Raw genomic sequence first — 13238 nt, 5'->3', positions numbered from 1 at the left:
ACTCGATTTTGGCCTTGGTTTAAGGTAAAATTTCAATCACATTAATAAATTTATTTTATGGTCTTAATAAGTGCACATTTATATTTTATGTGTAAGTTATTAGTATTTAGTTACATATTTCCGCCACATGGTAACTTTAAATTACATCCTTAGAATAAATATTATTTATTTACACAAAACTGTCTCATTTACGTCACATATGCTTTTAGTAATTCTTTATAAAATATTTTTTGGTAGATAAATATTATGTTGTTGATGCTGGTTTCCGAAACACAAAAGGATTTTTAGTTCCATACAAAGGACTACGCTATCATTTGCAAGATTATCGAAGAAGTGAAAGAGAGCCTCAAAATGCCAAAGAACTATTTAATTATAGACATTCATCTTTGCGCAATGTGATTGACGGACTTTTGGAGCTTGGAAAAATAGATTTAGAATACTGAAACAAGGCATGAACCATTATGATATTGATACACAAGTGAAAATTGTCATAGCTTGTGCAATGTTACATAATTATTTGCGAAAATACCAAAGTAGTGATGAAATATTTATGGTCTATGAACATGAAGATATAGTTGCAGAAGATATTGACCAACAAATGGCTCAAAGTAACAATGTTGGTTCGTCTTCTCGGTCACATGATCGAGAAATGCAAGTTCAACGTGAGGAAATTGTTTGTACTATGTGCGAGGATTATATTAAAGACTAGTACACTACAATTTATGTTCAATTTTTTTTATTAAATTAAAGTTAGATAAAACAATTACTTAAGTGAAGAACGAATAACTTTGTAATAATTTATTATGCGATTTTATAATTTTTTATTTATTTGATAAGATTGAATAAAAAATTGGGGCTATTTTAATAGTTTTACAACTTATGGGATTTTTTTGTTTATAAGAAAATATACAACACAAAAATTTCATATCGCATGTCCAAACAAACCTTCAATTTCATCTCATGATTCCATATCATGATATCATATCGCATGGCCAAACGGGCCCTAAGTGAATTATGCAGACAACTTTAAGGGACCACTGATGACTTAAGCCAAGAACAAATATTGTAATTTCACATATATGCATGCAACTTCTCAACACCAACCCAATTAAACAAAATGAAATATGTTAGTACCACCCAGGATGGAAAAAAATATGCCATTTTTTACCACTATGCCGTGACAATCATGCAATGCTCTTACAAGTTAATAGCTGAACTACAGTGGTCTAAAGGAATTCTGCAACATCCACAATAGCCACCAAAAATGAATAAATCAAACTTTAAACAGACTGATAAATTATAGGAAATCATATAGCTAATTAAGAATCCTAGTTATCTGACTGGAGATTCAAAATATGGGAAACCACAAGCTTAGAAATCTCGTTAATTGCAGAATCTGAATCTGCATGCCTTGAACTTAACCTGCTATATTCACTTGCAGCAACCTTTGTCTTTTTCGACGTAGCTAAAGCCTTTTCCAAATCCAATTCCAACAGTGGCCTCGGCTCCTGCTTTAAGAGAAATAAGGATACTTAGACCCAGCCTAACCAAGACAAATTGCCAATGCCCCTCTCTTTAAGCAACCTTGTTACTGTAATTCGATAGCTTAAGAGCTTATAGCTCTTTTAACACCATGTGAAGCAATAACTGTATGGCAGTTGCAGAGTTTGTTTAGAGAGAACAAAAAGAAACGAAAAGATCTTTGACTAGTCCTTCTGTTTCTATATTTAATTTTCTTGTGGTGCCTGTTACATCGTTAAATTCGACTCCTAATTCTGTTTGATATCCAGAAAATTCAAAAGGGTAGCATGTATAAAGGAGATTTCATTGTTCAGTATCAGAGGAGACATCTGAGAAGTTCCCTTTCTAGAAACAAAGACAACACTATCTGCAGTGTACAGACATGTTTTTAGGAGGAGACTGAATCAGTTCAAGTGGACTAGCTGTTCCTTGTAGCCCAAAAAGCTGTACTTCAATCTTAATTTTTCCCTATCCTTTTTTTATACGTGCATTCATCAGATAAGGCAAAAGTCCCTAAAACTACATTTGTGTCAGTAACCATCATTTAGCAATATTTTCTGAAGGAGTACAACTTCAAAATAGAAATTTGAGAAAAAGAATACAATACTAACCGCTGTTAGCTTTCCACTCTTCTCATCATTAAGCAATTCCCGGATGGGGAAGTAGGCAGCTTTTTTACATAGCTCTAGAAGATCAGAACCAGTGTATCCATCACAGAGACTAGCAATGCCGTCATAGTCGATGTTACCTTCTACCTTCTCACCCCTCAGGATCACCTTCAAAATCTCAGTTCTTTCTCTGTGGTCAGGCATTCCAATCTCAAAGGCTTGAGGAAGACGTCGAAGAATTGCTTCATCAAGCTCAGATGGCCGATTAGTAGCAGCAAGAACCATAACCCGTGCATTTTCTACATAAACATAACCACAGTAAATAAAGTCACCAGAACTTCCTTGGCTAAATCATTAACTAGATAAAAGACAACCATCTCAAATTGCATAATTTCTTGGGGAAATATTGCAATATGCATGACGGTGATGAGAGCTACTAAATAAAGAATCATCTCATTAAGGGGTGCACCTACGATCTGTGGTAAAACCATCCCATAAAGCCATGAATTCAGTCTTCATGTTTGTTGACGCCTCATTGTCAGTAGACTTGCGCTGACCCAAAAAGCTATCCACTTCGTCAATGAATATAATTGCTGGCTGAAGTTTATGCGCCAAACTAAACACTGCAGCAACTGTATAAAAATATAGACGGAGAAATCAATGAAGAAGTCTTAACATCAAGTTGAATAACTAACCCTATATGAACCACTTTTTTGAGTCACTTAATACAAATCTGTAACACAGGCAATCACACGTAGAATTCTAAGAACAACTAAGACTACAATAAGATTGTTTCTCCTTCAGAGCTTTAAACAACCTCATCTTGTTTTTTTCTTTTGGGGTGTAGGGGTGGGGGTATTTGTAAGATTTCTTGGTGAAATTTTTGTGCATTTATTTCTATAGCATAACTAAAGTTTCTCCCAAGAAACGCCAAACTTACTTTTGTTATTAAGACAATGAACACCTGCCACCAATGTTCAAACCAGAATCAAACCTCATGTCAGACAAAAACACCTTATACTTTTGCTCCTTCGCTTCAGTGCAAAGGGACTGCCTATGGTATGGAAGTCCACCTATATTCATATTAGTGTCGCCTATTCAGAAAAGGCTCATTGTCAAGGCAAAATATGTCTTAGAACCTTGATGACAATACAAAAGCACCCTTAAGCGAGGCAAAGCGCTCAATACGTTTTGAGCGTCGCTTCAGGGCTGAAGCACACTTTAAACAAGCCTTTGACAAAACTAGTCAATCAACATCCATCCAAATTAGTTGTAGTCAGTTATGTGCATTCTTTGTATCCTTCTGCTCTATGTAATTCCATTTCATTCCGATACAAAATAGAGCATCTTTAACTACATTTTGCACCAACTGACAACCTACAACAATCTTCGTTACTTATCAAGTGCTCTCACTTGCCACTAACCTCTCCTTGCAATATTTTCCCTTCATCTTTCCCTCTTTTCCAAATGTCTCAATGTTGATGTCACCAGCAAACACTACTCCGTGTTATGCAATCCACACTCTCCTCTCCGAGTTTCATTTTCATCTCCCCCTCTAACATCATGCTGTCTCACCTCTCCTTCTTTCCAACTAAGGTGGAGTCTCAAGATTATTTTATAATAACAAAGAAACCGCCCAGGGTATTGGCTCACGGTGACACAGTGGATAATGGGCCCATCAGTCTATTATTCTTCACTTAAATATTAGGCTTTTATCTGCAGTAAGGCTCAAACTTGTGACTTGCACCTGACCCACACATCAGCATTTTCTCTTATCACTAGACCAATGCCCGAGGACTGTGGAGTCCCAAGATTTTACTAATCCCAAAATAAGGAAAAAAATTGTAGATTAGATGTGGTTTGCACTAATCACTTCATAGTGGTAGATAGAAATCTGCCATCAGCTTCTTGCAACCATTGTTAGTAGAGTTCTTCCAACCCAAAGATGAATGGGACAACACCTACAATGTCTATACAAATATTCCTATAAAGTGTAGGACAAGAAATCTGATAATTGCTTTTTTGATGTTCCAACCCTTTCTCCCTCTTCACTTCTATTATTTTTGTTTTGATAATCTATGATTCTTTACCCTATTCCTATAAGTCAGAAATGAAGCATGCACTTAAAAATTGTCTCTTATTGCAATAATCATTATACTTGTGTTTTATATCCTCATGTTGCGCAAGTTTGGACTTCCCATGCTGATCCTTGGATTTTTATGCAAGAAACTTGTTTGAAATTTGTTAGCAACAGACAGGTTACTCTGTGGATCAAAGGTTACAATATTGAAAGAACTACTTCTAAACTGCCGAATCAGCTCAAACCAATGCAGTTGCAAATCCTAGTAGAATATGTTCACTTTGAAATTTTGATTTCAAAAATTACCAATGGGCAATGCAGCTCCATTTGAGATTTTATGCAAAGAACACCCAGGAAAAAACGGTGCGCGCTCTACTCTTTACCCTACTCAATAAGAATAAATCAGAAGGAGAAGAACACCATACGATAGACAAAAGAAAAAATTTCAATCGAAAGAGAGATGTATCTAAAAGTGCATTTCATGACTTGGCCTTCCTATTGTGCACAGAAATATGGAAAGAATGCAATCAAAACTTAGCAGAAGAGACTTGAAATCAAGTTTTTGTTTATTCCCTAAAAGACTTTGTTTGAAATAATTCCATAAAGAATGATAACTACACAACTGTTATGGACTGCCCAAAACTAAGCAACTCCTCCTCTGATGAATTTTAATCCCCTCAAAAAATAATATACTAATAAAGTTGCAAAACACTAGGGTCTCTTGGATATCTTATTCACAGTGGAATAATGCTTGTCGAGCCTGAATTACAATTGAGACAATATTCACAGGTAAAACAAGGGCCAAGCAAATTTGAATAATCAAAACAAGGAAAGATAATGCTGAGAAAGAATCTTGAAAGAGTAAGGACAAGATCTAACTCACCGAGTTTTTGGGCATCACCAAACCATTTGCTCATCAAATTCGATGTTCTCACGTTAATAAAAACAGCACTTGATTCCTTAGCAATTGCTTTGGCAAGCATTGTCTTTCCAGTTCCAGGGGGTCCATAGAGCAAAACTCCTTTTTGAGGACCCAGAAGCTTCCCATGAAAGAGTTCAGGCCTCCTCAAGGGAAGAATTACCAATTCAAATAGAGCTTGTTTAATAGATTCCAATCCACCAATGGAATCAAATTCCACATCTATATGATCAGGGTTGATTACATCACAGGCTATAACATCCTGTTGACAAGGCATAAGGGGGATTAAATAATTCAATATGAAAATGATTGCTTTTGACTGCACATTACCAAGCATACCAATAAGGAAATATAGCATACCAAATTAATAAAGCATGTAGTTATAATTAGTTATCATAGCATCCTTGTGAACCAAATTATTTCAAGGGGAAAAAGCTCTCGTAGACCAGTAGGGAAGTGATCACAATCAACCAGCACACAAATTTGATCCCAGCTCATCAAGGAATATTAAATTAAAATGAAATATACGATCATCATGTAAATCAGACTGAGTGCAAGTTTTAGGAACTTTGGATGAAATAAGCAGTGCAAGTTTTAGGAACTTTGGGTTCCGGTGCATTTCGTATCAACGGAAAAATGTTCTCCATGGAAGGTTTTGGAAATTAATGTCTATCAGTTTTCCATGTTTGGTTGAATATATAAATATGGTAATCCTACAAGATTGAGGAAATGAGAAACGGACAGTGTTTTAGTAAAATCTGAAACAGTGTCTAATTGTTGGTTGAAACAAGTGATTTTTTTGAAAAGAAGCAAGTGAAAAAAAGTAAAGAGTTAAGATAATTATAAAGAAAAGGAACTTCCTCCCATCAATGAGGAAAGTCTTCCCATTTTGAAGTAAGACGTTTACTTTGGATCCAAGTCAGCCAAATACTTAAATGATTGGATACACTGTCCTCCATACTAAACACAGTCTGTCTGTTTGACAAGCACAATGCCATGATTATTGCTCGACCAACAGATTGTTCACTGAATAAAGGATGGTCAACTCAACTGCATACTAATTAATAGTAGCATATTTTACCATAGAGACTCAAACTTTTCTATTAACACTTTATTTATCCTATTGAAAAAGTTAACAAATTTATAAACAAGAAATACACTAGTAGTGTATTTCAGTAGTAATTACAGCAGTAGTATAGAGAGAACAACCAAATCACCTACACCCCTCCTAAACTGTCTAAAATATGGGTAATATCCTCCACCTCTTTGGGGAGAACATGGATACACCAAAATAAAAGGTCACTAAGCAGTTCATCTTCAAACTCCGGAAAGGGATGCTCTTGTTTTCAAAGCATCTCTGATTCCTTTCCTTCCATATTGTCCACCAAATGAAGGCAGAGACAATCTTCCATCTCTCCTTATGGCGACATATTCCCCTCTCTGTTCCGCCATGCTAGAACAACTTCTGAAGTATCTCTTGTCATGGATCAGCCGATGCCCCTCAAATATGGGTAATATCTACTGCTGTGTCATAGCATTGCTCCTTCCATCTCATAACGACACATCCATGACAAGCCAATTCCCATCCCCCACCCAAGACCCAAAAACACACACTATCTTCTTATTAAAAAGAATTAGCTCCTCCAGCAAACAAAGCCCAAAAAAAAAACCAAATTTACCAAACTCTAAAATATAAAACCAAATATTTTTTAAAAAAAGCTGAGCATGCAAGCTTACCCCAGGAATTTACAATTTCAGCTAAGTAGCATGCTTGTTCCATTCTAAACAGTACTACACAATAGACCATTGTGATCAGTAATGGAAATCTAAAGCAAAAAAAAAAGTATTGGCCCAACTAAATACGGATTTGCACCCTACCCAAGTGGACTCAACCCATATCTGGTTAAGAATGGATGATCAAAACTAAGCGACTGTAACTATATGACAAAAAATTGGAAAACTGAAAAAGGGGAAATACAGAGAGGAGACTGGAGAGTAACCTCATAGGAATTGGTTTGAATGATAGGTCTACCAAGGCGCTTAGCAAGTTCCTTCTTGTGCTCAAGAGCCTTTTTGGAAGCCTGTCGATTCGGGTCAAGTTGTCGGAGCCCCACAAACAAAACAAGGCTGCTTAAAGCGGCGCTGGCCGCATAAAGTAACAGTTCTTTCAACAACTTCGTCTCCGATGAACGTCTCTTCTTCATCTTTCTTCTCACTTTGATTCACAGAAATACAATGGCGTTTCAAACAAGCAACGTCTGGCATCCATCTAAGTGTTTCAATTTTTTAGGGTTTATTTCTCATATGAATTTTCTTAACAAAGAATTTGACTCACATAATAATTGCTTTATTAACTTATCACTTCATAATTCAACTCTCAATTTATATGTTGGGAATTCTCATATTAACTTGTTCCATTCTCCGTCTCACATGATATTATTAAAAATAGTTATCCACTTTTATATATTACTCTTGCTATGATGCGATTGGTAATTAATTCAATTATAGTTATATTAGCTAATTAACAAATTTACTTATTTTCATAATTTTCCTTATTATATATTACTTAATGTTTTTGGCTGAAATTCATAAAATATAAAGACTAGAGTATTTTTTGGTAAACTCTTTTATTTATTTTTTCATTACTGCTCATAGTAAATTCTATTCAGTTGTTATGTAATGTAAAAAAAATAAAAATTATATGTCATCATGGTGATATTTAATCAAGATAAGCAAAAACTCGAATTATGGTTTGTGCTATGATCCAAGTCGATGCATTTGGTATTTTTCATAATTTTGGGCAGTTATATTTCTTCATATTTGTACATAATGTTGAGGCCTAGGGCATATTTACCGGTTAATGGTGGATGTACCAAAAATTAAGCGAGGTTTATCACTTAATTATAATTAATTGATATTATATTCTTGTTTCACCTTTATTAATTTAGTCATAACTAAAGTACTAAAATGTGAATCTCATAGTTTTTAAATTAAAAATATGTCAAATATATCAAAATGTGATTCATTTTGTTCCTAATTAATTACTAAAATGGTAAGGTAATTTTGAATAAGAGACACTAAGAAAATAAAATATTAACGAAGTTACTTTTATATTAACACTGGTGGCGAGAACTTCATATTTTGTACGGACCTAATATTTATCTACGAAGTTACTTTTATATTAACATTGGTGGCGAGAACTTCATGTTTTGTACGGACCTAATATTTATCTACGAAGTTACTTTTTGAAGCAATTTTGGTTAATGATTTTAATTTTTTTAATCAAAAATAAGTTGGGTGAAAATGATTATCACCCAACTTTGCTTTTAAAATCAAAACTTTCCCTCAACTTTGAACAATTACCAAACTCTTCCTCTATCCTAAATAAAATTTTAAAATGCCTATTATACACTTTTATTATCAACCTTTGTTGTAACTTCTTTAAAAAAAAATTGTGGTATTTTCATATTTTTTGAATTCATGTAATAATTTTTCTTATAAAACATAAACATTATCTTTTGGACGATAAAAAGTGAGAAATATTAATTAAGTATACAAGTTAATTATGTTCTATAGTGAAGTAAAATAGCATAATGAGAAAATTACTTTTATGGATATTAATCAAAACTTTAGTATTTATTTATACAAGTGAAAATAGCAGAGAATAATAACTATACAACATATTTCGTTGTAGGAAATACAAAATAATTAATTTAATCAAGGTAAAATTTTAAAAGATTGTATTTATTTATGTTTTAAATTATAATTTATGTAATATTCCACTAATACCAATCAAAACTTGTTTATTTATATAAACAATAGAGAATGTCCCCGTTATATTACTTGATCTTCATTCTAAAAAAATATAGTTGTTTTAATTTACTTATCTAATTTATGAAATCAAAAGAAATTCTTGATATTTTTTCTATTTCTATCTTTAATGTCAAATAACTGCATAAAACAGTATTAGTCAAATTTAAAGTTTCAAAACATTATTAAAAATGTTAATTTAGTTAAATGCACCTTTAATTAAATTTTTCCAAGAGTTGTCATAACAAGAAGGACCAAGTAATATGAAACACATGGAGTAAGAAAGTGGAGAAAGATAAAATATACGGATACATACATATTCTATTTATAATGTTAATGAACTTAAAGAAAAATTTATAAATATCTAGGTAAAAAAATAAATTATATATAATATAAAGAGGATTTACATATATGTGTGATACAACAAAAGTAAAATGAACAATGCATAGAATAAAGAAGAAGTTGGCGGAATGACCTGAGAGATCCTTGTACTTGATTCTGTTTGTAAGTTGGACCCTTGTACTTATGACTTTACCAAATATTGGACCCTTAAACTCGATGAAACTCTATTTTCTAAACCTCTCTAACCATTGACCGAACTTATGGGGCATTAAAATGATTGAGTTGGACAAATGTGTGACCACACGCGTTATAAAGCAAGTGAATGCAATATTTTTATTTAACACTAAATTTGGCAGCACAACTTACTTTACTTAAACTATACTGACGTTTAAATACCCCTTAACATCTTTGAAGTGATTTTTTTCAATCCTAATACTACAATACAAGTCTCACAATGACAAGTGTATTACACACGCTTCATTTAATTGTCACATCAATGCCACGTTAGCGCCAGACATAGGAAAAGAAGGTGAGATAGGGGATGGAAGCAGGATAGTGCTAACTCTGCATCAGCGGCTATTTTGGCTCTTTCCAGAGAGCATCAAATCAACCGCTTTCATTTGCTTTGAGACTGACCCTTTTCCAGGCGAAAAGGGAAAGGAGCTTTCCAATCGATCACACACCCGGCACAAGAGAAGCAAGGGCAAGAGAATAAATAAGCATTGGCATATTGACTACTTGAAATACAGACTATATAAGAAAAATTGGGAGGGAATGAGAAAAAAGCCTACTTGCAGGCAACAAGGATTTGATGCCTTCTTAGTTAGAAAAAGAGAAGATCATTTGGCCTTTCAGTTGTTCGAGATCTAATGGACCGGGGTGAATCCTACCCTGACTTTTTCCTTTTTTATTTGGAATGGCGACATTCTCTACTTTGATTTTTGGTGCATTTAGTGGGGAAATAATCCCTTCCCATGAGGGTTCCGGCCCATCATGCTCAACCTCATTGGCATCGAAAGATTCATTCGAGATGCAGGTCCTGTCGGAGCCTTGGCCGGTGCCCTTGAATCCTCCTTGAGGAATAGGATCTTGATAATGGAAAATAGAGATTGCATTTTTATCTTAGATAAGGATAGGGGAGAATATTGGTCAGAACCCTTTTTCAAGGAGTGCTTTCTGAGCATTCCACATTAAAAATTATTTAAATTTTGAGTTTTTTAATTCTTTGTTTGTTTTTTATTTATTTATACAATTTTAGAAAGAAAAAAATTGAGAATTAATCCAAGATTATAAAAATATAAGGGTGAGGCAAGTGTGGGTGGTGGTGGGGTTCGAAATAGGAGAGAGATGGATGTGGGTGGGAAGTTCGAAGAACGAAAATAAAGTGGGGGCAGAGGATTTCGAAGAAGAAGAAAGAAGGTGGAGGGTTCGTCGAATAAGGGAGTGGTGCAGGTTGTGGCTAAGGGTGACAGTAGTGATGGGGTGTGAGGAAGAAGAAAGGGTGGGGTTATTGGTGGATAAAAGTGATGGGGTGTGAGGAAGAAGAGAAAGGGTGAGGTTGTTGGTGGATAAAAGTGGTGGAGTGTGAGGAAGATGAAACCTTATTGGTTGGAAAGAAAAAAGACCTATTTTTTTTATTTTTTACGTTTTCACTCGATTATTATTTTTTATTTGCCACATCAACTTTTCGGGTGGATTTTAATTTACTTGAAATAAGATTAGAGGGTAAATAATTATTTATAAAGTTAAAATGCTAAAGTAAATTTAGCGGACTAGTGGAGGATTTTTTTTAATGTGTTTTCTCTTTCTTTAAATAACTTTTGCACTTTATTGAGTTATAAAGTTACGGATTTGGTTTTCCAAATAGAGACTAACTTAGGGGTGGACATTCGGTTCTTCGGTTTTCAGTTTTAGAAAAGTGTGCACCGTATATTAAACTAAACTAATTCGGTTTGGTTTAATTCAGTGTTTTTAAATCAATTTTTCGGTGTGAATGAAAAAATAAAATAAGGATAAAGTATAAGATACTTAGAAATTTAAAACTATGTTAAGGAATGATGCGTATCACCGTGGAACACTTATTGTGCTAACTAAAAGACTATATTTGTCTTTATCAAGAACATTGTGCCTCCAACTATTTTTCGAGAAAAATAAGTACCTTTACATAATGTACATTGGTAGAAATATGTTTGAGTTTCTCTTGAAAATTAATATTTGAAGCTGTACATTTGTTGTTACATTGATTTGTTCATGAATGATTTAATTGTTAGTTGAATTTTTAATTTTTAGTTAAGAGAATGCCCATATATATATATATATATATATATAAATTTAATTTTTATTTTTTAAAAAATAAAAGTTTGGTTCTTTGATGCACTGAAGTTTTGAGACCCTTACACCGAACACCGAATCAAACTTCCGAAAAAATAACACCAAACCAAAAACCGAAGACCAAATTAATACGATTCGATTCGATTTTTCAGTTTTCGAGTATTTATGCGCAAAATAGTTAATAGATTGTACCTTTATTGGCTTCGAAAGTTTCAATATGTTTTTTCCAAATAGAGAAGCACCTTCACTTTTAAATAGGCATTTCTCCTACCGATGAAAACAATCACAAAAACCAACAAAGCTAATTCTTTATTTTCGTGCTCTCCCTTACTCTCTGCTTCTCTCTTTTACCTTCTCTTTTAGTTTAAATTATTTTAATTTTGTTATCTTATTTTTTTCATTAATAACTTGCTAATATTAATAAATTTGCTAATAATAGAGAAGTTTTGTTTAATTTTGGGGAAATGTTTCATTCTGTTTAAATAGTTTCTAGGACAGTAGCCATTATAACTCAAGTATTAGTTGTGAATATATAAAATATTGTTGTAATAATATTTATTTAATTTTCAGGAGTCCGGAACCAAAAGGGCAAAAAAATTGAGCGAAATTTTCAAAAGAACAATAAAAACTAAAGTTCAAACCAAAATGACAGCGTGAAAGTTTTAATTGAAAGGTGCAGCGTGCTACACAAACACCTTGTAAGGCGCATGTCAGGCTGCGCCTTACAATTAAAAAATAAATTCATAAGTTGCTTGTACACAAGAAGGCAATGGTTCATCTTAAATGAATTACAGAAAGTTACTGTTGCATCTATTCTCTTTTGTGCATCTTTTTTCTTTTTGTTTTTTTACTTGATGTTTATGTTTTGTATTTGTATTCAATTTAGATTAATTTGAATTTTCATTTTAGAGATCTTGGTTTGAAAATAAATGGTATTGATAGCCTTTAACTCAAAAATAAGTAGAATTTGTACTAATAAATCACACTATAAACCTAAAGAACTCTCTGTTAAAAATGTCTTCGAGCTCAAAATCTCTAATTATGATAAATGTATAGAAAAAATCCCAACACAATTTTTGGCGATATTTAGTAGCATCTTCACAATTCAATACATATAAAATAAGTTAGGAAGTGTTTGACAAGGTTAAAACTAACTTAAAATAAGTTTAAAATAACTTAAAATAAGACACATTTTAAATATTAATCTAAATTAAATTCAAAACATAAACATCAAGTAAAAAAACAAAATAAAAAAAAAGATGCACAAAAGATAATAGATGCAACACTAACTTCCTATAATTCATTTAAGATGGACAACCGCCTTCTAGTGTACTAGCAACTTGCACTTTTTTTCTCTAATAGTAAGGCTCAAACTGACATGCGCCTTAAGGCTGCACTTTTCAATTAAAAATTTCACACTGTCCGTCTTCCGTTTAAATATTGGCTTTTTGATTTGAACCTTATTATTTTTTGTTGCTCTTTTGAAAATTTTGCTTAATTAATTTGCTCTCTATAATTGAATAAGATATGCATAATTTAAAATTCAAATAATTCTAAACCTAAGGTAATTTAATTATTAGACTAAAAAGAGAAGTACTGCAGTATTTTTTTTAAAAAAATCTGAATA

At 33.0% G+C, this 13238-nt stretch overlaps 1 protein-coding gene across 2 annotated transcripts; it reads right to left on the bottom strand.

Moving 5' to 3' along the window:
• Nucleotides 1-1146: 1146 nt before the first annotated feature.
• On the bottom strand, nt 1147-7470 carry LOC125859522 (uncharacterized). Of its 2 annotated transcripts, none has more exons than XM_049539290.1 (5): nt 7129-7470; nt 5093-5390; nt 2603-2761; nt 2133-2428; nt 1147-1511 (listed from the first exon to the last, which is right to left on the bottom strand). In XM_049539290.1, the coding sequence occupies exons 1-5, from the start codon at nt 7330-7332 to the stop codon at nt 1329-1331; spliced, it is 1140 nt and encodes a 379-aa protein (XP_049395247.1). In that variant the 5' UTR covers nt 7333-7470; the 3' UTR covers nt 1147-1328. The 2 variants fall into 2 exon arrangements, with proteins under 2 accessions (XP_049395247.1, XP_049395248.1); XM_049539291.1 differs by having other exon boundaries at nt 1147-1508; nt 7129-7468.
• Nucleotides 7471-13238: the final 5768 nt, after the last annotated feature.

This window comes from Solanum stenotomum, chromosome 3 (genome assembly GCF_019186545.1).
Source record: "Solanum stenotomum isolate F172 chromosome 3, ASM1918654v1, whole genome shotgun sequence".
NCBI classification, from domain to species: Eukaryota; Viridiplantae; Streptophyta; class Magnoliopsida; order Solanales; family Solanaceae; genus Solanum; species Solanum stenotomum.
The sequence above is the reverse complement of the archived record's forward strand: the minus strand, read 5'-3'. Positions and strand labels throughout refer to the sequence as shown.

Coding starts and splice junctions, on each gene's coding strand:
- LOC125859522 (XM_049539290.1), bottom strand. CDS start 7,332: ATGAAGAAGAGACGTTCATCGGAGACGAAGTTGTTGAAAGAACTGTTA. Junction 5,391..7,128: donor TTCAAACCAATTCCTATGAG/GTTACTCTCCAG, acceptor CCTTGTCAACAG/GATGTTATAGCCTGTGATGT. Junction 2,762..5,092: donor TGGTGATGCCCAAAAACTCG/GTGAGTTAGATC, acceptor ATTTTTATACAG/TTGCTGCAGTGTTTAGTTTG.